The sequence below is a fragment of the Oryzias latipes genome, chromosome 19 (genome assembly GCF_002234675.1).
Source record: "Oryzias latipes chromosome 19, ASM223467v1".
NCBI classification, from domain to species: Eukaryota; Metazoa; Chordata; class Actinopteri; order Beloniformes; family Adrianichthyidae; genus Oryzias; species Oryzias latipes.
This window is the reverse complement of record NC_019877.2, coordinates 15,966,465-15,991,454: the sequence shown is the minus strand read 5'-3', so window position 1 is coordinate 15,991,454 and position 24,990 is coordinate 15,966,465. Positions and strand designations below refer to the sequence as shown.

General features: G+C 36.9%; 1 protein-coding gene across 2 annotated transcripts in view; it reads right to left on the bottom strand.

Annotated features, from left to right (window-relative positions):
• lzts2 (leucine zipper tumor suppressor 2) overlaps window positions 1-16,557 on the bottom strand; it is a 32,850-nt gene extending 16,293 nt beyond the window's left edge. Inside the window, exons 1-2 of one of the 2 annotated variants that reach the window (XM_011488367.3) lie at window positions 16,290-16,557; window positions 1,725-1,853 (exon numbers count right to left, since the gene is read on the bottom strand). Coding sequence is in view for 1 of the 2 variants with exons in the window: in XM_011488365.3 (XP_011486667.1) it covers window positions 16,290-16,309 (20 nt within the window). In the remaining variant the exon portion in view is untranslated. The remainder of the gene's footprint in view (window positions 1-1,724; window positions 1,854-16,289) is intronic. The other variant, XM_011488365.3, reaches the window with a different exon arrangement.
• Window positions 16,558-24,990: the final 8,433 nt, after the last annotated feature.

Sequence of the window (24,990 nt, the reverse complement as noted above, 5' to 3'; positions counted from 1 at the left end):
AGCCATAACCCCTCTGAATTATGTGATCATCATCACTGTTTGACTTTAAACTGGTTCAACTGGTGCAGGGCTATGGTGCACTTGCTTTGACTTGAAAAATGTGGAACCACTAGGAAGTAAAAATATGTCTTCAAGGGCTCCTTTGAGCCCTTTATAAGCAAATTTAACAATAACATATTGTTTGCAATGCTTCATTGGGCCACAAAATCAACTATTTCTGCTTTAGTTTTTCCACAAACAAAAAGACAAAACATCTGATTTTGTGTTTATGTTCGACTTATTCAGGAAACAGTTGCCTGTTAGAGTGGCTGCAAATCATCAAAATCAAGATCAGAACAAGACAATATGGAGCAGCTCAGCTCCCACATAAAGACAGGGGTAAAGTAGGGTACGAGAAGTAGGCTATGTCCTGCCTCAGCTTTAGACACACACAGACACATACACACACACACACAACACACTCACAAACAAATCTGTTCCTCATTTCAACTCCCTTTCCCCATGCTCTAGGAACTGGGTCACACTGGTAGGCACAAAGTTTGTTCTTGAGATGTAAGGGGGAAGGAGGGGCGGGAGTTCACGGCTATTCTTATGGATGTCTTAATGGGAAGTTTGGGTGAAACCGACTGTGAGCACAGCCCTGTCAGGCTTCATTCCATTTGGGGTCCGATACAAAATAAACAGCATAAATCAGCAAACTCAAGACAAAAATGGCTGACCTACGGGCACTAACCCCTTTGTGAATGTCACTGTTAAAAAATAGATTTTTTAGAAAATCAAAAGTTAAAATGCTTTTTTTAAATTTAGTTTTGCACTCATTTTGGATACTTTTTTTACATAGAGTTTACTCCAAAACAACATACTTTTACTTACAATCCTTCAGTAAATAAATACTATTATAAAGAGCTATCTAATAGCAAATTTACACAAAACACTTATTTTTCCTCAGAAGCTACAACTTCAGTTAATCAATATCTTTTGCAAGCAGATGGTCATTCATCAACCCAGATGTTCTGTCTCTGCAGTCTGTCAGCCTTATTTCCTCTATATTTTCTGTATAACAGGCTCCTAACTGGAACCTGAAAGCTAGGCCATCTTACACTGTCCTCTCCATGAGCACGGGGACATCAGTCCCATCGGACGTCTGGCTAAAACTGGCCTCTGCCTGCTCTATGGATCACCTACCTCCAAAACAATCTGCTATGCAGCACAAACATGTCCAACTATTCATTAAAAAAAGAAAAATAATGTTGACTTTTTCCATAATACAGTTCTCTGTTTTCAGTAATACATAAAGGGAAAAAACTAGAAGAATTCTCTGCAATAGATAAATAAACGCTGGCAACTGAACCACACTCTGTTTTACTGTACATGAAAGAGATTAGGACTGTGGAATTACTGTACTGCCCTATCATTGATTAAGATCTGCTGCAAACTCCCACACAATACCAATTTTGTAACATCCGCACAGGATGATCACTGCTTTTGGTGTGTTACAAATACCGCAAAGCCATTTAACATACTTTATTTTTCTTTTTGAATCATTTTATTTCACTAAGAAAATAACCTTGGAAATAAAAAAAAAACCTTGTATTGTAATAAATAAGTACTGAGATGTTTTGAAAAGCAAACTTTAAAGTTGAAAAAGAACATTTGCAGCAATTTCATAGAACAGTTTAAAAGTTTAACATGGACACACATTTGAAAGAAAAGCTTTCTCCTACCTATTACTGACACACTTTCTTCAGCTTTTGGAAGTCTCGGAAAACCATGTGCCGGTCTTTTGAGCATTGCAGAGACTCATTCTGGAGAGTACACCTTCAAACTCTTTTTATGCCCCTCGTTTTCTCTCACTAACGGGAATAAAAGAAGAAGAAAAACAAAAACACTTGAATCAGCAAAAGAGCAGCAGTTAGATTGCTACTGTTACTGAGAACTGGAAAACCTGAAATGTGACTAGTGTGTTTATAAAACTCTCCAAAGAAGGGAGAAAATCTGAGTCACATTGGCAAAAAAGCTTTAAAAGGACTTAGACGGATTTTCCATATGAACTGCAGAGTTAACTCATTCTAAACCCTGTGACTTTAAATTTAAACGTTCCTCTAAATTTAAATGTTCACTTTTGTGAATAAATACGATTTATCAATGTCTGACACTATTTTAAAGAAATTAACATCAATGTCTTTTGCTATAGTACATAAGTTATTTAGGTTGTGTGCAGTCTAATAAAAAAATAGTGCCTTCAATTAATTTCCTTAAAATTACTTTCAACAAAAGTAAAGATCTCTGATGTGAGGGATCAGAAGAAATTGTAGAAAGGCTTTCATAAAACAAAACAAACTGCACCTCCACTCTTTCAACAAATATTACTGACCTCTTACTAGAGATACTTTTATTTTTCTACTTTTATTATGCAAGATTTTGTGTTTGAAAAGATCTTTTTTTCCTCTGGGTTTTAAAACTTCAAAAAACATGAAACTCGCAGCACATGTTAAACACTGGCAGACTGTTTGTCTTATTACGTTAAATGAAGCTCAAACCAACAAAAGACAACATTCAAACATTGCTGTACTGGACGAAAATCCAATATAGAATGAGCTGTGAAAAGTAACAACTCAACAATCTTTTTTTTTTAAAGCTGAGTATTTCCTTATAGAGCAGGAAAACATTGGTCTTTCTTCACGAAATTCACAGCTTTTAACCTGCTTTACCACAAGAAGTGGTACAATCCACATTCTACCCACTGAAAGAAAACATAAAAGCAACATACATAAAAAAAGATAATGCTATGAGGTGCCGTGTAGGACATTATTCAGAATTAGCATTCACATACACATGTGAAATCTCTCACACACACTAGTGAAATGCTTGTATACATACAACTGAAAATGTATTCATTCACATACACATGTGAAATCTCTCACATACACATGTGAAATGCTCTCACACACACTACTGAAAATGCTCTCACATACACATGTGAAATGCTCTCACACACACTACTGAAAATGCTCTCACATACACATGTGAAATGCTCTCACACACACTACTGAAAATGCTCTCACATACACATGTGAAATGCTCTCACACACACTACTGAAAATGCTCTCACACACACTACTGAAAATGCTCTCACACACACTACTGAAAATGCTCTCACATACACATGTGGAATGCTCTCACACACACTACTGAAAATGCTCTCACATACACATGTGAAATGCTCTCACACACACTACTGAAAATGCTCTCACACACACTACTGAAAATGTTCTCACACACATGTGAAATGCTCTCACACACACTACTGAAAATGCTCTCACATACACATGTGAAATGCTCTCACACACACTACTGAAAATGCTCTCACACACACTACTGAAAATGCTCTCACACACACTACTGAAAATGCTCTCACACACACTACTGAAAATGCTCTCACACACACTACTGAAAATGCTTTCACATACACATGTGAAAATGCTCTCACACACACTATCCAAAATGCTCTCACATACACATGTGAAAATTTCAATAGAAACGGAAGGCATTTCAGTAGAAACGTTTTTTTTTTTACTTTATTGTTAGAAACGAAGTTGCTCGACTGAAGGCATTTCAGTGGAAATGAACCTGTGTCTGAATTCCTGCCCTGATCCCTAACTACTAAAACCCTATATAGTGCAGAACTATATAGTTCTATATAGTTTTCTGAATTTAAAAGCAATTCAGACACCCGTGCTCAGTACTTTTTTCTTTTGGGTGTTGTTCATAACGCGCTTGACACGGAAACAAAGTGGCGCATTACCGCCATCACCTGGTCTGGAGGCGAACTACTCCTATTTAACGCGGAGAATGACACTTATTTGTCAGAGTAAAAACATAATAAATATGAACATTTTACAAAGACTATTTATGAATCTGCTGTGTTCTGATCATGGAAAACGTGACTGATTTATGAATAATTAAATTACAAACACTTTGGTGTTGATTTAATGTATTTGTTCATAAATAAACCCCCAAGTTATTTTTTCATGCCAATATTTATTTTGTTTTTGTGCCGCTGAACGATTAACGGGCTCTTGCAAGGAGGCATTTTTTTTCTGTAGTTTTCTTACACCTTACTGAAAATGGCTTTGAAAATGAATCTGTCCGTGTTCCTGGCAATAATTCAACCGTTTTTCGTGAGATCAAACTTAAAACGAGCAGATATGCAGCATCAAAGGACGGCAAGGACAAGCAGACATCTCAGAAGATTTCCTCTGGATGCCCTGACCAGACAAAATAACTTGTGAGTTAAACTTAAAGCTTTTTTTTTAGTTAAACCTAAACTTTAACTTAAACTTTGTTACTAATCATGCTCAAGGTTACACAGTCTGCTGGGTAAGAGTTTAACATTCTTTTTCAAGTGAGTTGTGTAGTCCAATTACATGAAACACTTGTGAGTTCAAAGTTTAGAATTTTTTATTCAGAGTCAAACCATATCACTTGTTTTAAACAAAAACAAAACAAAGACTTTCATTTTTAAAAGTTTAAATGAAAATCCAAAAACCCAGCCAAATAAAAACCACGAGATTTTCCAGAATTAATAAATACTTCATAATCTAAAATGTAAGACATCAAAATAAATAGAAACATTAAAAAAATGTGATTTAATTTCCTCAATGAAATAATTAATGTTGCATTTTCCAGGGTCTTCCACGTCTCTACTGCTTTACCAACACAAAGGTGTCTGTCCTGGCCCTTTACGCTGACGGTCAGTCCGACACAAGACTGGATTTTCGGTTGACCCGCAGGACCATCGAGCATCTGGGTCGATGGTCCTGAAGCATCAGCTTCGGGTTCCTCACACTCTGGGGGGTCACAGGAGACTGACGTCCTGGTGTTTCTTTTCTGGCTGGCGTGTGGCACATCTTACAGTGTGGTAGCCAGAGTCTTTGACATGACACGGTCCACCGTGAGCGATGTTGTCCACAGGACGGCAGACCGCATCCTCCAGCTGATGAGCAGGGTCACCCAGCTTCCCAGTGGGAATGAACTACCATAAGTCGCCTCTGGATTTTAGCAGCTCGCTTGGTCTTTCTCCTTCCAAAGGGTCACAAGGAGCATTGATGGCTGCCACATAAGAATAAAGGCCCTAAAAGAAAATGCAGCTTGTTATTTTAACAGGAAGCTCTTTTATTCCATTAAAATGCATGCTGTATGTGACTCTAATTGTTGCACTCTTGAAAGAGATGAGGAGGCCGCTTGATAGAATTCAGTTGTTTATTAGTCCACCGACATGAAAAGGCAACTGCACTTCCTTTTTCGTTTTTAGCTCACCAGCCACGGACCCTGTTAACGTGCTGGTCTTTCTCAGAAAAACTCTCTCTCTTCTCAGAATTTTGCAAGCGCCACCTAGTGGCGTCTTAAAGATGCACAACATGCAAGGTGTTTTGCACAATTAACAAAACAAAACTGTTGTGGGGAGCTTAGCTTCCACATTATCTTGTCCAACTTATAAATAAAAAAATGTCTATTTCCCACATAATGCCAAATTTATAGATATTTCTGTTGAGAATCCAGGATCAATCCATGATTCACGGGTTCTACGTAAAAGCCCAATTTATGTAAATCAAACAAACCCACCTGAAGGATCCTTTTGGGTGATGGTGGGTATCCCTGCATTGCACATCCCATCATGCTGCTGACACCCTACAGGGAACCCATGAGGAATGCCATTGAGGCAGTTACAACCAGAACCACTCCAGAACACGCTCTGTTGTGAAGAGAGCATTTGGCATGATAAAGATGAGGAGGAGAGCAATATTTCTGGGGGCACTGGAAGTAAAACCAACCTTTGCAATGAAAATCATTGCCTGCAGTTCAATTCTGCACATTCTGTGCATCAGCAAAGGCGACTGCTTAGCCACAGATGTTGAGCCACAGCAGGACAACACCAGGAACATGCAGGACGAGCAGAGTCACGTCTGTCTGCAAGGACAAATCTTTGCTTTCCTTTCAGCTCCAACTGTGACACACATGACTCTAGAAGACCAGGATTATTGTTAACATGTATAAAAATAAATATTAACATATGTACATCTGATATTTATATGAAAGTCCTTTTGAGATTGTTCAAAATAGCTCAGATTTAAATAATACATGTAAATTATTCATTTTTGTTCATACATTTATTAAACAAATTGGAAAAACAATGGCTGCATTACATTTTAGAACAATAATTTCAACTCAAGTAAACTTAACAGACTCTCCTGTCGCTGTTCCTCCCTTCTAGCCCTTTCCTCCTCTCTCTTCTGGGTCTTTAACATAAACCTTTAACCCAGTACGACAACGATTAACCGTTTATTAAAATGAAGTCAAATCTGATCATGTGTCTCTACCCATCTGGCACGAGCTAGCTTGAAAACAAACAGGCTATCTTTCTCCATCCGCAAATGGATCGGATTTTCCTCATCCTCGTATGTCCCTACATATATGAACACATTTAAAACATGTGTTAATAACTTGTGACTACGGTAAGAAGTCACTGCTTTTTGATGTAATATCTAGCGTTTGTTTTTAGCCTTCGGCGCTAATTCGCGTTAGCGTTAGCTTTAGCATTACTGAAATTGATGAGCTTCAAAACAATCTAGGTTGTTGATTGAGGAATATAACATATTAAACACATCATCTTAAGTATTTACAAATATATTTTACAACAGATACTGGATATTTTTTAATATACTTACACGTTTCGGTGATTTTCCTTGCGCAACCGGCTGCCATTTTCGAATGATTCAGACGAATGATTATCTCGCGATAATCAGCCAACTTCCGTTTCTACTGAAATGCCTTCCGTTCTGTCGAAAATTTCAGTAGTATGTGTGAGAGGATTTTCACATGTGTATGTGAGAGGATTTTCACATGTGTATGTGAGAGCGTTTTCGATAGTGTATGTGAGAGGATTTTCACATGTGTATGTGAGAACATTTTCAGTAGTGTATGTGAGAGGATTTTCACATGTGTATGTGAGAGCGTTTTCGATAGTGTATGTGAGAGCATTTTCACATGTGTATGTGAGAGCATTTTCACATGTGTATGTGAGAGCATTTTCACATGTGTATGTGAGAGCATTTTCACATGTGTATGTGAGAGATTTCACATGTGTATGTGAATGAATACATTTTCAGTTGTATGTATACAAGCATTTCACTAGTGTGTGTGAGAGATTTCATATGTGTTTGTGAATGCTAATTCTGAATTATGTCCTACACGGCACCTCATATAATGCTCAGTAGTGCTCATCTCATTATGTTCTTTAGTCATCTTGAGACATCTCGTTTGATTGAAATGTTAAACCTCTTGACAAGTTAAGTGCTCTTAAAGTGAGTAATAAATCAACCCCGTCTTAGAAGTTCATGGATGCTACATGCAAACAAACCCAATCAGAGCATGTAAACTAACATAAACCGCTGCTCTGTTCAAAGTCTACTATCTTGTCGCACTTGAGTTTATTTTAATAACATTTAACTGTGTCAAAGGTGGCAGGCTACTTAACAAACGTATTCAAAAACGTTTGGATCACACCCGTAAAAAAGACAGTTAAAAAAAATAGAGGGGAGCAGAGAGGCATAAAGAGACAAGTAAACAAAGAAATGTAGGGTGCACAAGTGGGTGGAAAGTAAATTTACAATAGGAAACTAGCATGTCGTCCTGGTTTAGATAGAAAGAAAATAACCCCATAGCAAACATAATATTTCTTCTTAAACAACTAAAACTTTAGTTTTTACCAAGCATTATTTACGAAGATGCACCCTAAAAAAGGGAGGTATGAGGACATAAAAGTTTTTGACATGTTGTGATGTTAGAATGTCACATTAAAGACATTTGCAGATAAAAAAACAGAAACTGGTAGAAAAGGAAATCCTATCGATGGACTGAACGCCATTTAAATAATAAACATCCCCAACATAAACAACATACTCCTGAAAGATAATAAACATACCGACTGGACAGATAATCTCCAATATTCTCCATAGGTTTTTGAATGGAGGAAATGATTTTAAAAAATGGCTGATCGGGTGGTACAAAGTAAATTAAGTTCTGTTGTGGCCACCCATTTGGTGAACCTACTGGCCGGCCAAAAAAAAACACACCTTAAATAATGCATCATTTAAGCTCCAAGAAAGTCAAAACAACTAATTAAGGTTAAGCTCCACCGCAGTTGTCATGAAGAAAAAACAATAAACCAATAAACATTCAACAGGTATTTGACACCAGGCATTGCATATTTCTAAACTAGGGCTCCATTTACATTTTACACCATTTGGTGTAAAATCTTCACTTTTCTAACATAGGAGTAGATGAGAATTTGCACCTTTTTGAAATCTACCTCCGGTGGTCTTCTGAAAAACTGCAGCATTCAGTACTTTTGCACCAAATTCGGAAAATGGAGCCGACAAACAAGTTTCTGATCTCTTTTACCTTCAGGTTTACCTTCCTGCTGGTTCACAGGCTGTTCTGCAAAACTGTGACGCTGCTACAACACATCCCACCTGCTTTGTTATTCACACCCTCGTTCTTCCTGAACATTTCATTCACTTAGCCACCCACTCCATAGCCGGTCCTCCACGCTCAAAGCTTTACTTACGTCACCATTAGATGGTGGGTTCTCTTGCGTGCATTACTATTACTCATATGTGCTTTTTGATATTTTATATGACGGACTTTAAGGGCCTGTTTACAAACACTTTTTTTATTTAGGACTTTAAAGTAATAAATTTATGAGAGAAAAAAAAGCAAAAACTGATAAACTGTTAAATTACAAGAATAAAGTCATAAATTTACAACTTTAAATCATCAGTTAAATAATCAGACCAAAAGTTTGGACACAGCTTCCCATTCATTTGAATGAGATGGTGTGTCCAAACTATTGGTCTGTACTGTACGAGAAAAAAAGTGAGACATTTACAAGAAAAATTTCATAAATTAATGAGAAAAAACAACAAAGTTGTCTGTTTATCTGAGCCATGCTCGAAAATGAAAGATGTGGAGCATTTTGTGAAGCTTTATTTCTAGATAGGTTTAAAAAACAAAGAAATTCTGAACCTTTTGGCGACTCAAAATCAAATTATTGTTTAGCCTGGTTTCTGGGGGTTCTGTGTCGGTAAACTAGAGTATCATATCATATCATATTGTAAATGTATGAGAAAAAAGTCATACATTTATGACTTTAAATCTCGTAATTTTTTTATTTTTTTGGTGGCCCTAAAACTCTGTCACTATTTCATATACGGTTTAAAAAAAAGTGTGTTTGAAAGTGTTTCTGCTGTCCAGCTGTTGTCCTCTCAGCTGGAGATTAATCAGGGCAAATATCACACTGATCATGAACAGAAATGTGCTTAAAAATAAATACACTAGTTGACCCACTTATGTAGTGTGAGTGCAGGAAAAAACTGTCCTTCTGTAATAAAATTAAAAGAAAACGAGCAGAGATCTGTTTAAGTGTAGTGATTATTTACGTTTGTACTGGAATCAAACCAGATCTTCAAAAAATTCTGGCATTCAGTTTAGTATATTTTTCTATGATTAGATAATATCATAGAGGAAGAAAGAGGATACAGGATTGTGATTTAATAAAAGTGACAGTAAAATCAGAATTTTAAAGAAAAAATCTTGTTAAATAGCATTTAACAAGATTTAATTTAAACAAGTTTAAATAATGACTGAACTCTTCTCCAATTCTTAAATAAAATGTTTCTGTCCTTTGAAATGATTCACTGAAGAATGTCTAGCAGTTTACACAGCTGAAAGGTGAGTGTGTGACAGACTGTGTAGAGAATACATGTCAGGAACAAGAAAAGGGGGAGATTTAGGAGTCAGTAATTCTGCCAATCTGCCATGAGCATCAGCACGTATGGGCCTCCCTGCAGCAGCTGTGAATGTAATAATCTCACCAAGTACAACAGTAATTGCAGCTGCCTTAAGGGAAAGGAGCCATGTTGTATCTTCACAATGCATTTCCATAGGAACAGCTAAAAAGCATCTTTTTACGAAAATATTTTTTTACGTTGTTTTTTTTTTATTTTAGCAAAGGTGCAAATATGAATGGTATGGGAAAAAAATTACTTTCAAATTACTAGATGAAAGTATTTATCTAGTAATTTATGTCTACAACATAAGGCTTCAGAGCCACATGTGGTTCTTTTATCCCTTCATTGTGACTTTTTGGAGAAAAATAGTAACAATTGAAATATATATAAATTTTTGTTAACTTTGTTTTAGTTAAAAAAAAGTTTATTAATGAAATTAGGTCTCTTTAATTGAAGTTCATTTCAATATAAAATTTCCCATAACTGAGCAAAATGGTGGTTTAAGGTTAAATCTACTGTAAAGTGGTTTGTTGTTACAATTTAAATATTTAAATGAAGCCCATATTCTTATCTTTTGCTTCACTAAAGTTTCTAGCTGCTGTTCAGAGGAAATGTTCTTAAAGAATACAATACATGCATAGATCTAAAGAAAATGGATAAAAGGAGAAATACAATAAAGGCGCACTAAAGTTGTAATGATAGGAAACATTATGTTTAAATTGGCTTTCATGATTTTTTAATTCACGTAAGGAGGATCTTATTTGACACAGGATGTATCTTTTTTGGAAAGGAACTTGTATGTGCTGTTGGCAAAAATAAAAAAGTTGAAATAGTTATGTAGAAAAAAATGTAACCCTGTTAATGATTACATTTTTTAAAAGCTACATATTATAAATAAATGGCTTGATAGCCTTAAAAATGTAAATTAAGTAGATTTTAAAAACGCTGAAGTGGTCCTATGCAGTTCTCACCGGGTTGTCAGAAACTGGCCCAAATGGGCCACATTTTTAGTCTGAAAGATTGCAGACCCCTGGTCTATAACATAACACTTAGGTTTTGCAACACTGAAGCGCACTATGAAGGGCAAGTATTTGCACTGTGCAAGGGCAAGACATGTACATTCCCTGGAGATCACTATAAATCGGTCAAAGACAGAGCAGATTGTGCCTACTTTCCCAGTACGGCTCTGTGAAACAGTCTTTAGATAATGGTTTACAGCTACATCCACAGGTCCGGGGAACTGCAGTCCTTTGACTAAAACAAATGCTGCAATGACAACATACCAATTGTATATTTTAGGGTTGTAACAAAATGTGTTTCTAGGGTCAAAGACAGTCATTATAACAAATTAGATATAAAAACAGAAATGCAAAAAAAAAACATGCCTGGGGTAATTAGAGAAGACTTCACAAAAATAGAAATAACAAGTGCTTTGCTACACTAAGGATAGTATTCAAGAAACTACCAAAAGAAACCAAATCGGTTATCCTGACAAGGCTGTTTACGTGACATGAAAATGAATGTAGAAAGTGTTTTTTGCCTTTTCCTTGAATGAAAACAGCAAAATAAGGTGCCAACAGATTCAAGGCCGTTCTGCACTGCAGTTAAAACTGTGACAAAAGCACACTCCAACAAAAAGAGAGACTACATCTTCTGAATGTGTCCTCTACTGCAGTGGTCCCCAATCCCCGGGGCGCGGTCCAATTGGTACCGGGCTGCAGACAGAAAGCAAAATGCATACACTAACTTCGATTATTTCTGATCACAAAAATAATCTTTGACTAATACGCAGACTTACAAATCTCACATCTCTGAAATATAAATGATAGTAGTATAATAGTAGTATAATATAGTGACCCCAAACAGATGTGCAGTCCAGTTGTGACATAATCTCAGTGCATAAAAAAAAATCCGTACAGTTTATAGCACAAGATCCCAGAGATATTTATGGAAACACTCAAAAAACAATAGTTTTTTCCCTTAATTTACTGATTTTTTTTAAATAAAACATGTACCGGTAGTCAAACATTCATACTGTGACACATACTCATCTCAATTTACTAACAGTTTACATCTTGTAAGTATTTACATCTTACACTTGTAATTATTGACATAGTAAATAAGAAAATTTGCTAATTCCCAGTGGGCTTTAAATTCAAAAATAGAATTGAAGGCTAGGTTAAGACACAGAAAGCTAAATTTATTTCTTATGAAAGACTCTTGGGTAGCTGTGGTGCAGAGGTAGAGCAGGTTCTATTCCCACCCTGACCGCCCATGTGTCAAAGCATCCTTGGGCAAAACAATGTGGTTATGGGTTTGCACCTGGGTTAGGCAACAGGCCCGCTATGAGTGTGTGAATGTGTGTGCATGGGTGAATGGGACTGTGCCTGTAAAGTGCTTTGGGCCTTCAAGGGAGGTAGAAAAAGGCTATACATTTACTATTTTTCATTTTGTTTTACATCTTAAACTCATGCATACATAGCCACAAATGTATAATTTATCATTTGAAACAAAAAATCATTTACATCTGCAAAAACATCAGAAACTGATTTGTTTTGGGATTAAATGAGTAACTTTTCATCCTCTTTAGTTATTAGCACACACTTGAATCAAACAGAGCAGTGTTTACAAAACTACATGTACTGTAGATTGTCTCTGTAGAAGGGTGGACTCTGCCACTGTCTGATCAAATAAAATCTCTGTCTCACAAAAAATCCTTCCCTTCCCGTCTAAAATTCTGTCCATGGTCTGTGGTCTTGGAGTACACAGTTCAGGTTTTCACCCTCTGTGAACTGTAATCCACCATCTCTGCTAAATCTCTATAGCAGCCCATCTGGTACACACTTGAAAAAACAAATTCTCACAAAAAAAGGCGAGTATGTTAAAAAAAAAAAAAGACAAAATACAAATATATTTGAGGTATTTTGCTTCTTCTGATATCGACACATGTAAGACATGACTTTGCAGATATGTTTGTGCCATAAATCACAGCTTAAAAAGCCCCATGAGTCACAGCATTGTAACGTCACTATTTGAAACTGCACACAACTAGCTGAAACTAACAAGCAGCAACAAATAATTCAACACAATGAGGCCCACAAAGGAAGATATTAAACACCATTCTACTATTTCATTTGACATGAGCCTGCAGAGAACCAAACAAAACACAATCCTTACGTTTCCCAAAACTCCCACTGTGTTCCCATTGTTGTTTTTGCTACTAAAGTTTCTATCTTGTTTAAAGAGAGAGCTTTTATAAAACAACACAAACGGACCTGACCCTCAGTCTGAAGAGTTCAAGGACAATATTGAGAGCAGCAATACAGAAGGATCCATTACAGAGGGAACACGTGATTTAAAGTATTTTCTGGGAGAATTTCAAATGTGAGAGGAAACCTAGAGTAAAGCATTGACTGTGATCAAGCCAGCATCATGAGCTGCAATGTATTATTTATTACACTGATAACTACAATGGGGGGGAGGGGCTAAGCACGCAGTCATTTAGAATAATTACATTGGTGTGTTATGAGGAACCCCCTGTTGGGTATGTTTGACATGTTCCATTGGAGTCTGGTAACAGCCAAGGGACCGCCAGATTCTATAGAGTCTAGCAGTCGTCTTCAGTGGTGAAGCGCAGAGGTGAAGCCTATAACTTAAGTTGGGTTTTTCTGGGTAGATTGGGTGTTTCAGTCAACTTTTAAAGAAAAATCAAATAAAAGTAACATGCAGCTCCATTAGGAACTCTCCAGTGATCTTGAGGCATGTCATCTGATTTGTTAAGCAACCGAGAGTGCCTTTCTCTAACAGGATGTTTTGGAATGTGGTAGTTACAAAATTGAAAATGTTTTACTTTCTGCTGTCAAGTTCTATTTAATTTTGTTCAACTCTGTGTTTTGTCAGTGGGAGCTAGCTATCTTGGTCTACAGAATTTTTAATGTATATTTTATTGTTAAAGATTTTTTTTTACCACTTACTCTCCCCTTGATGGAAACACACAAGTAGGAGTGGCCAAGTGCTATTATAAAATGCACTTAAATTAGCTTCAAAAAGTCTACTATTACTCCAAAAAGCATAACTTTAGTACCAAACTTTGTACACATTCTTAAAGACCCACTCCAGTTATTTTTGGATCTCTTGAAAAATCGTTCCCAGTGGTCTTTTTATTATGATTATGCCAAAAACTGGTGTTTTCTCTGACATAGTTTTTGCAGAGCCGCAGTAGTTCTTCAGAGATTTGCCACTGAGTTGTAGGTGGGGACCTTTGACGTAGAGTAAGCCTGGCCCTACTTCCATCTGTTTACACTCTCTCCTGCAAGTTTGCAGCCCCTCACAATCCCAATCTAACATTACCGGTGCAACAAAAATACAGAGCAATTTTGGAGTTATCCAGTCCTACAGTCACTGGTGATCCAGATGCCAGCTTGAACGAGAAAAATTAAAATGTTTGTCTGCAATGGATGCATCAGAATAGAGTGGAGCAGGAAACTTGTAGCCTACCGATTGTATTTTTTACAATCTTCTTCAAAGAGTATTTTTTCATTTTTTATTACGAAAAACTTCGACAAGAACATTTTAAAAACACCAAAAGCACTATTTTCATTAAAATGGGTCTATAGTGTGAAAAATAATAGTCAAAATAGAATACTTTAAAGAGTTCTTTTAAACCAAATCTATCAATTATAACTCAAAGGATCTGTTACTGAAATATTAAAATAAAATAGAAATTGTCAGTCTCGTTTAAAGTTGCGTCTGTTTCTTCCATCGTGTCAGAGATTAAAATAGTGCAAATTTGCTTCTCTGAATGACAATCTTCCATTAACAGCTCTCTCTTCCTATCTTGAGCGATGATGAGAGTTCTTCCATAAATTTCTCATATCGTTAAAAATCTATCCAGGAAAATTGCAGATAATGTTGAAGACTTCTTAAAATTTGGATGAGACAAAAAGAGTTAAACCAGCTCTTTTGAAAAAGCACATTAGACTATTTGAGCCATTGAAATTTTAAGTTGGTCATCGGCTGCTCTGTTCATTTTCCTGGCACATTTACTCGCCTTGTTTAGAGTATTTGACAAATGTTTACAGATAACACTGCTGTATGCAAATCTACTATTGTTTTTCTTTCTTTTAGAAAACCTGTTGCTTGAACGAACTAGCAAGTTTCTATATAAACACTTGTGCAACTGTTGCCTACTTGCATAAAAGTACTGTAAACAAAAGTCCAAATTACCTACTTAAGCTAAACATGTTTGTGCAACAATGGTGCTTCCTAGAGTTCCTGTCCTGAAGTTCCTGGCACAGTAATACAGTTAAAGTGGTCATATGTTAACAAAAGAGTGGCAGAAGAGGAACATTCTGCATTTCTTAAAACTCTGGTGTGCTATTGATAAACAATTAAAAAAAAAGTAAGTAAGCTAACAGTTTTAGACTATACCAAAACAATAGGAATGGGGAACATTTCTACTCCTTTACTGCTAGAAAAAGTTCTCTAGAGAGTTAAGAATAATAATAACTCATTCATTCATCTTCTTCCGTTTTATCCCTTTTGGGGTCATGGGGCTGCTGGAGCCTATCCCAGCCAACCTGGAAAGGTTGCCAGTCTGTCGCACGGACACATATCACACATCCATTCACTCTGACACTATGGACAATTTAGAATGGCCTATGAAGCATGCTTTTGGACAGTGGGAGGAAGCCAGAGACTCCGGAGAGAACCCACACATGCACAGGGAGAACATGCAGAAAGGTCTCCCATTGATCCATTGATATTCTGTTTCAGGTACCCCAGCCGGGACTTGAACCAGGGCCTTCTTACTGTGAGGCAAGAGCGCTAACCACTGTGCAGTCATTATTATTAGTATTATTAGTAGTATTACTATTATTACTATTCAAAGCTTTTTTTTTTTTTTACTTTTCTGAGAACTTTATTTCCAAACACACTTTGGACATTTTCTGAAAAGTTTACCAATAATAATCTAAATCAACCTTTGTTTTTAAACACAAGGGTTATTTTTCCTACAAGTCGCTGATAAGAAAACTTGATTTACGGTCTGGACGGAATCTAAAGTCGGAGGAGGAAATGAATGTGGTTCTTTGACGAGAGGCGTTTTGTTTTGACTAAACTTGACGTGTCTGACGCAGGAGATGATAAATACATCGATACATAAACAAGAAAGGGGGAGTCTAGTGAGAAAAGGCGTCAGAAAGACTTTACTGTTCGTCAATCTAAAATATAATTTAACTTTTCTTATGTCAAGTTCTAAGCTAACTTCAACTAATGGGGAACAGACAGACTGAGCTAAAGGACTGCCTTCATACCTAAGCCGTGCTTTTTTTTTTAACGCATATAACATTGTTCTAACGAATAAACACAAACCTATAAACTTATTGGACTTTAATTTTAGTCCTCAACCACTTTTAGAAAAAACAGAAAAATACCTACCTTGACAGCAAAGTCAACATTCCGAGACAGACAGTTCTGTTTTTCAAAGTCTGCAGGGACAGGCAGGGTAAACCTGATGATCCGAGACTGAAAATGTTCTAACCCATAAACACGTACATTAACCAAGTAGATGAATAAAAATAAAATAAAAACTCCAAGCTTTCTTTCTTTTCGACCCTCACGGCTGCATTTAATGGAAGTGCTTTACTTCAGAGCGGGGCTGGACAATAACTACTCGCGATTTTCAGAACTGAGTGGACAGTGTGGGAAGCTAGCAAGGCTACAAAGGGCCATATCCGGTTGGGAACTTCAAAATAAAAGTAATTTTCTGTTTTTATTTTTTATTTTTTTATACTGACCATAGCTTTGTAAACATTTTGCGTGTACAGAGTAAATTTGTAAGTACACCTTGCCAATAACATGAACCTGGTTGTATATATATGAAGACGCCAAAAATTACATAGGAAAAAAAAACCTCTCTCTCACTCTCTGCACGTATTTTTTTCACACAACCTTGGGTCGTCTACCAGAGCCCTGGGAGCTTAAGGGTCCTGTGGAGTAACTTATCGGTTCCTACCACTGCACCTGTCTGGACTGAGATTTTTGAGGTCTTTCCAGGGATCCGCTGTAGCCACTCCTCCAGCTTTGGGGTTACTGCCCGAGTGCTCCAATTACCACAAGCACCACCTTCACCTTTACCTTCCATATTTTCTCCAGTTCTAGATCTCAGTCCCTGGTTTTCCTCCAGTTTCTCATGTTCGTTCTGCTTGATGTTGCCATCACTTGGTACTACCACATCCACCACAACGGCTGACCCTGGGTGGGTTATTTAGTGTTCTTGGTAATACACAGCAAGCAAAAATATCCAATCCAGCATAAAATCTAAAAATATATTTTTAAAAACAAGTATGTAAAAGTATTTAATAGCAAAGTTTGCTTTGGATTTTCTGTCAGTATTGTCTCAGCAGAGTGTTGGTGCACTTTAAAACGGTTCAGCTTTTACTTTGAAATAAAAGAGACCGTTTCCGTTATTCATGTTGAAGCGTCTTCGTGGTGAAGAACTCTTTAAACACATATGCTTGTTTCACTTTATTTTAAAACAGGAAGATATTTGTTGCCACAGAGACCTTCATTATAATCCTCGCTTTTGTTCTTGTGAAAAAAGGTTACCTGATTAAAAAGTAACAAGTTATACTAAAGCTAGACAAATGCAACAATAATGACAATAAACTATAAACCACTAAGTTTTTAACGTGCTGCAAGAAACAAAAAGTGTATTATAATGTTACTTTAATAGCATTAAAGTGCTCCATGGCTTGAAAACAGTGTTCTGATAGTAAACCAAAGAGTCAAAAGGACCTCTGTGTCTGGGCTATAAGGTGATTATAGATATCTAAAGAGGTTTGTCCATAAAATAACCTAGATTCAAAGCCTTCAAAGCACAACCGGTTCTTTTCTATTCTAAATATGTAGAACGAGGTCATGCCTGCATACCTCGGCCCTGAGACAAGCCTCTTTGCTCCAAAAGATTGAGATAACATTTAGTCCGGCTGAGGTTTTTATTTTCCCTCGGATCATTTATAATAGCATGTGTGCAGTGACACAGGCAGCACTTTTATCAAGTGAAATCCTTTGAAATTTGGGTTAAGTGTTGGAGCAAAACAGTGGTGTGCTTTTTTTTGTCATTTTATACCTTGTGCTATTGACACATGGCGCCCTGCTATAAATGTTTGACCCCAGCAGTGAAGAAGAAGCAAAAAGATAGAAAATCATCTTGAGGTTTCATGATATTTATCAAAGGAGGGGCATGACAGAGAACACTCTATGAACTGCTGCTCTGATCAGCATTGATGATTTCACAAACAGCGTAGGAAAGGACTCTGATAACTTACCATTTTGGCAGTTTATACATTCAATATGATAAAGTTAAAATGTCATATCTATTTAAAATGTTGTATGCAGATTCTCTAAAAAAAACTCTTTCCATTCTAACAAAGCATCTCTTTATTTCCTCGTTTCAGAAGGCTGATGCTCCAGTGGTCAGAAATTAAGACAGAAGTCCAGCATTTATCTGGCCATGAGAGAATCTGAGAGGGGTTGTTAAAGTAATTGATAATTGTCTGTAGGCTAACCACTGCGTGCCTGCTGACTTCCAGAATCAAACCATGGAGTCTTAACTTTTTGTCACTCAAGCATGGTGACTGAGTTCCTGCTGCTCCTTGTTGGGCACGACAAGATGCCTATCATCGCCCAAATCCGCCTGCTTGTCTGCAATTATGTTGTGCTGGCTGATAATGAGACCCCCAGGTCCACAGTGAGCTTGTTTTACTCATGAATCCTGATAGAGATAAAGTGAGCAGTGTAGGGAAAATATTCTGAGATGCAGCGAGTTGTTTTGCAACAGCTTCTGTTGTTTGAAAGTCCATTTCCTAAATGGGAAACTGCAGCACTTTTTCAACGATTCATTTGATATGTGCACAGCAGAACTGGCAAAGTCCCTTTATTATGTTTTAAAAACATTCATGCAGCTTAAAACATTCCCATTTGCACTGTTTTTATACATTAGCTAATGCAGTCAAAACATTTTGTTACAAACAGAATTTTTTCCCAGAAAATATATTCCAAAATGATGGTGAGACAAACAGAAGAGGCTCTAAAAATGATAAAAGTGCACCAAAAATCTTTATAAATTAGTACAAAACAACAAAATACTAATTATTCTTGAGCAAAAAGGGTTGTATTTCCCCCCTTATTTTATACTTAGCGTTTCACCTTGATCAATTTTCCGTTTTTGGAGAGCAGGAAAAATATGAAGTTAGATTTGTTGCTAAAGTGTTGTCCATCTGTAAAAAAGTTTCATACTTGTAAGAGACTTGTGTGTCTGTAAAAAATGTTGTACTTGTAGAAGAAATTGTCTGTGTTTAACACAGACAACGCATTTTTACAAATGGACAAAAGTTATGAAACAGTTATAAAGCAGTTTTATAGATGCACACACTATTATCTTATTATAGGTACAACACTTTTTTACAGAGAAACAATTCTTTTGATGAGGACAAAATCTTTTTACAAACAGAATTTTTCCCACACATACAAAACATTTTTACGGACACACAAATGTTTTTTACAGTTACAAAGCATTTTTACATGAAGACAATTTTTTCTACAGGTACAAAATATTTTTACCGACACACAAATCTCTTACTACAAGTACAAAACCTTTTTACAGATGGACAACACTTTTGCAATAAATCTAACTCCATAGAAAGGACATTTTATTTGTAATTTCCCTCTTATCATTTTGGCCTTTAGGGAATATTCATAAAAACCTTTGTTTTTTAGCAACAAAATCAAAGGGAAAAAAGGAAAACTTTGTGAATGGATTCATCCAGGCGGATGCATGTGATTCTATTTGATTGACTTTATCTTCTTCTTTTGGGCTTTAACCTTCAGGGGCACGGGGAATCAGGTTCCTCCATCTAACCCTGCCTTCTGCATTGTTTCCTCAAACTTCAGTTACCTTCATGTCGTCATTTACTGCATCCACAATCCTCATAATTGGTCTTCCTCTAGAACTATTGCCTGGCAGCTCTACAGTAGACTTAGCATTCTTCTACCAATAGATTCACTGTCTCTCCTCTGGGCATATCGGAAAAATCTTAGTCTGGTCTCTCTGACTTGACCTCCAAAACCTCTAAAAGGTGCTGTCCCTCTGATGTGCTCATTCCTTTTAAAAGAGGCTATATCGTTAATTAGCACATTAGTACAAATCCTGAGAGTTAAATGTTATGTTAAAAAATAAAGAGAATTCAAAAAAAAATTTAGATTTCTGTTGGCAATCTTTTTCAAGACAGGAACTGAAAATCCAACTAATAAACATTTGCATACCTCTGGAAATTTACATACAAGACAACTCATAAAGGAAATCCTTAAAAACACAAAGAAATCCACACAAACCAGACTAGAAATATCACAGCTGCTTTGCAATTCAGCTCCATTTTCTTCTGTAATGCAAAAACAACTCTTTTTGCTACAGTTCTTGTATGTAGATTGTAGATTTTAGACCAATTCATGAAACTACTCTAAAGAAAAGTAGCTAATCATAAAGATGTTTCCATAAAACCTGCAAACTCGTTGCTCAGCCTACGACAGAACAGTTTGTTCATCTGAAAAGCGCATATGGTTTCCATGTTTCTGCTAATGAAGACAAGTTGAGGATGTATCCCATTTCCATACATGCTGCAATAGCTCTTTCAGTAACAGTTGAAACAGGCGACTCCATCTGTCCTCAATAATCCCTCATGGGACAGATGCTATGATGAACATTGTGGGATAGGAGCACTCTGACAACCACAGCGAGAGCATATCACTTAATATTAATATTAGAACATGTGGCTTCGTTCCAATTTTCACTCCACCCTTCCATCATTTGCCAACAGAACGCTGGAGCTGGAAAGGGTTGAGGTTGCCAAAGGAGTAGCTAAGACATTTAGCTCAAACTTTTATTTTGAAGCAATGATTTTTAAAAATATATATATCCAGTGCTGCTGCAATGTAGCCCTAAAATATAATGTAATTAAAAGCATTTGTCATGGTCATATCAAATTTCTTTTTCATGTAATTGGTTTTGGTAATCCGCACATTGTTCAAAAAGTGTAAATTTGGAACCAAAAATACATAACTTTTCACCGTTTTGTTACCGCTAAAGAGAAACAATTGAGAATAGAGACTGTCAGTCGCTGTGGCTTGTGGACCACCTTGTGTCTAGCTGTTCACTCATGCAAGATACAGCTATCATCATCAGAAAGGGGGGATCAAGGGCGGGGCAACTCTGCTCAGCACCAACGACCACACTCATGTAAAGGAGATTTTGGAAACAGTGGCTTTAGATAAACATGAAATGTGATCTTTTAAGACATTTAGGTTGTGGGATTTTGGTTAAAAACTTCATAATCATAATTAAAACCCACTGGGAATGTTTTTTTTAATTGTCACACATTCCTCTTTGGACAGGCTTATTGCCAGGCTAGCTAGAAACAGAGAACATCTGATTCATTAGTTGTTAGAAGGCTGCTAGAAGCTAGAAGCTGGGGTAAGTATGCACTTATGCACTGGGGTTCTGTCCTCTATCTTTAACTTTTCTCCTCTGCACTATTCTGTACCATTTATTTATCATTTCACTCTCCATCCCTCTGTTTGGTGCAGTGCAATTCATGTGTTGTCCCTCTTATCCACTCCCCTCCGCGGGAGCGGGTGAGATTCCAGATTCCAGGTGGATCGTCTGCGCTCCTGTCCTTGGCCGTGGACCTCACCTCTGGCTCGTCTCGTGCCCAGCTGCCCTCCAGTTCCATGCCCATCTACAACACTTCAAACAAGTAGTTGTAGATTTAGATGAGCTCATTCTTCTTTAACAGTTATATCGTCTATCCATCCTGGGAGAGGATCCCTGAGGTTTCTTCTTTTTTCCTGTAATCTGCTTTTTTTTTAGGAGTTTCTCCTCACCAAGAAGGAGGCTCTAAGACAGGGATGTCCAAGGTCTGTCTAGTTTAGTTTAGCAATTAGCTCTTGTTCATATTTTATGACTGATTCAATGTTTTTATACAATTATTGGTGTGAAGCCCATTGATACAACTGTGTGGTGATATTGGGCTATATATATATATATTATTGAATTTAATTGAATTGAACTGACCTGCTTCAGCAGTCCTTTTCAATTTGCAGGTGCTCAAAAAGCAGGCAGTCAGTGTATGTACAAGACCTGACAGGAGTAAGCAGAGCAGGGCCTCTAATGAAGGTGACTGCAGACAGCTAATTTTTTTTTTGTCTTGGCTGTGAAGCATGCCTGGTTGCCTGGCTGAAAACTGTCTGTAACTTTCTTTTTTTCACCACCTTTCACAAGGTACAGTGTGGCAAGACGCTGAGGTCCTGCCAGAAGCTTCCCCTGTCCTAGCGGGGGGGGGGGGGGGGGGGGGGGGCTATAGCTTTATTTGCTCCAGAACAAGGAGCGCATCTCAAATGACACTTTGCTAATCACAAACTTGACACCCATCGCTGTTATTAAGCTCCAACTGTCACCCTGTGTGCTCACTTGTTTAACTTTTGCTCTACAAATATAATTTATTTCCATATAAAAAAAACATGAATATTATTTCATTATTTCGTAGTCATAATGAGCTGGGACCTGGGCCTTGTCCTGCCCTGGGAGCTCACAGAGGACTTTTGGTTATTAATATTCGCAGCAGCAGGCGTAAAGTGGGTCAAACGTGCTGAATAGCACATGAGCGACACCGAGCAAAGCCCACCTCAATCACATCCTGACATAATGGGAGTGGCTGGACATACTGAGTCAGCCGTGAGTCTGACGGGGCCTCCGGTGAGTCTCTGAGCGACATGAGTCCTCAACATGGCCAGACTGATGGGACAAATACAAAAGGAGGTCCACAATTTATATCGTAAATTGTGCTGTTTATTCCTTTTTTTTAGATTATTGTTAATAAAATTGCAGTTGCGAGCAAAAAAACAAGATTACTAAAATGTAAATCTTGATCCCAGCTTCCCACGCACACCACAGAAGTCATTGCGCTTTCTTTGATGCTTCCTCCCCATAATTTGTAACATTTTCCATTTTTCTATCAGCATCTTTTAAACAATAAGCTATTTGAGTACCGAAAAGGGTCTTTTTTAGGCTAAATAAGGCTGAATAACACTAAATGGATGAAAACGTTGTAGGTATAATAATGTTCACAGCAGGTTGCATATGTAAAAGGGCAGAAATCCTGCAACCAAAACTAACCAACCAAAACTAAAGCCAAAAGTTATTTAGATTTGACAAATTAAAAGCATTAAAGGTCCATCAACTTAGCTTGGTTGAAAATCAGACTAAATTTTTTTATTTTTTGAGTTTTTGACAAATACATCCACTTTATATCTAAATTAAAGAAGAAAATCATCGGTTTTGCTTCAGGTTTAATCAGAAAACTTTCTCATCCACTCGACAGAATGTTGATATAAAAAACATGTGTTGTTTCCTTTATTGTCTAACTTCACAATCTTCAAACAAAATTGCTGCAGATTTTCTTGAACTTTTACTGACACGCAAAAATTTTGCTTTAGATCACAGATTACAACTGGAGATTATCAAATTATCTCCAGAAAGATGAAATAGTTGGATTAATGACGGGCAGCTATCCATGTGTTTATGGATCTGTGCCTGGTCAGAGAAGCTGGAGGAAGTTTATCCCCCGATGTCTTTTCTTAGAGTTATTTGGGATAATTTTAGGATAAATCTTTGTCTGATTTCAACGTTTTTTCTTTCATTTTAGTCAGGAAGAATTTGGCTTTATTTAAAAGCTTGTTTGGTCTCTTTATTCTTGTTTCTTTTGTGTTCAAGAGCTGAATTGCTGACCCCCCCCCCCAACTCTCCATATGGCAACTATTTGAAACACATTCTAAGCTGTAATCAGCAAGCCATTCAAAACAAAAGAGAACAATCCTACATTCAGTGTTTAATTCAGAAACGTAAAGTGATTTATGTGAGAAAACTCTGGATTTTATCTTCAAAGCATTTTTTGGAAAGACATCTGTGATATCACTAGGAAACAATGGCACAGAGAGTGGAGGTTTATGAACATTTTGCTACAACTTTCATTCTTTAGGCCTATTTTTTCTAATTTGGGTTTTTGGCATCTGAGCTTTGGGTGACAGAGCTGCCATTGACTCAGTGCGATAATGCAAAGAACAAAGAATCCCATTCAGAAGCAACGTCTCACTCCCACAGAGTCAAGAGGACACCCAGAGCCATCCAGCACACAGCCTGGAGTCATTATCTAAGCTGTGTTTAGTTTTTCAGAAGAGTAAAACATTCACAGAAATAAAATGTTTAGAAGAAACAAAAACATCCCATCTGTACAGGGCCTTTCTGCTTTCTGGTTTGCTGTGATTTAAGACTTAAAGCTCAGAAAGGTACTAACAACTCACAATTTTATTAATTTTGCTAAATTTTCAGTATTCAAGGTCTTTCCTTGGTCTGGTTTGTCACAAATGGTGCTAGCAGAGAATCAAGAGCTGACAAAAGCTATAACGTTTATAAAAATTCAAAAAAATCTTTTGCATGAGTTAGCCCTGTCATTAAATTTAAATTAAGTCACTTAATCATCTTATAAAACCTTGACTAATTTTACTTTTTTGTGCATCACCTCAAAACTGCCATTATTTCTGGTTGGTGAAATTGTTCATTTCTTTCACAATTAAGTTTAAAATATTGTATTTATGACTTTAAATTTTTTTATTAGAAGTGATTGTTTTATTTAAGCTTTCTTACCCTTCAAAATAATATCTTTTTGGTGGCAACATTTGCTCAACAAAAACTTGGGTCAGGGGAAAGTCTGGGTTTGCTGCGATTTTGGGGTGTTGTATCCCTCCAAGCTCCTAAAATGCTTAGAAAACCATGCTATTAGGTTTCAGTTTATGTATCCATAAATCCATCATATCCATTTATCATTGTGTTATGTCTTATAAGTTTTAGGCTAAATGGTCTTTCTGATTCTACTCACTGCGTTTACCAGGCTTGGGACAGGCATAATTAGGGCACTGACTTGTGCCCTGCTGACACATATATTTATATATATATATCTATTTACATGTAGACTTGCCTACTGTCTGTTGTGACTTAGATCCTAAACTTTTGTGGCTAGTTTTTAAG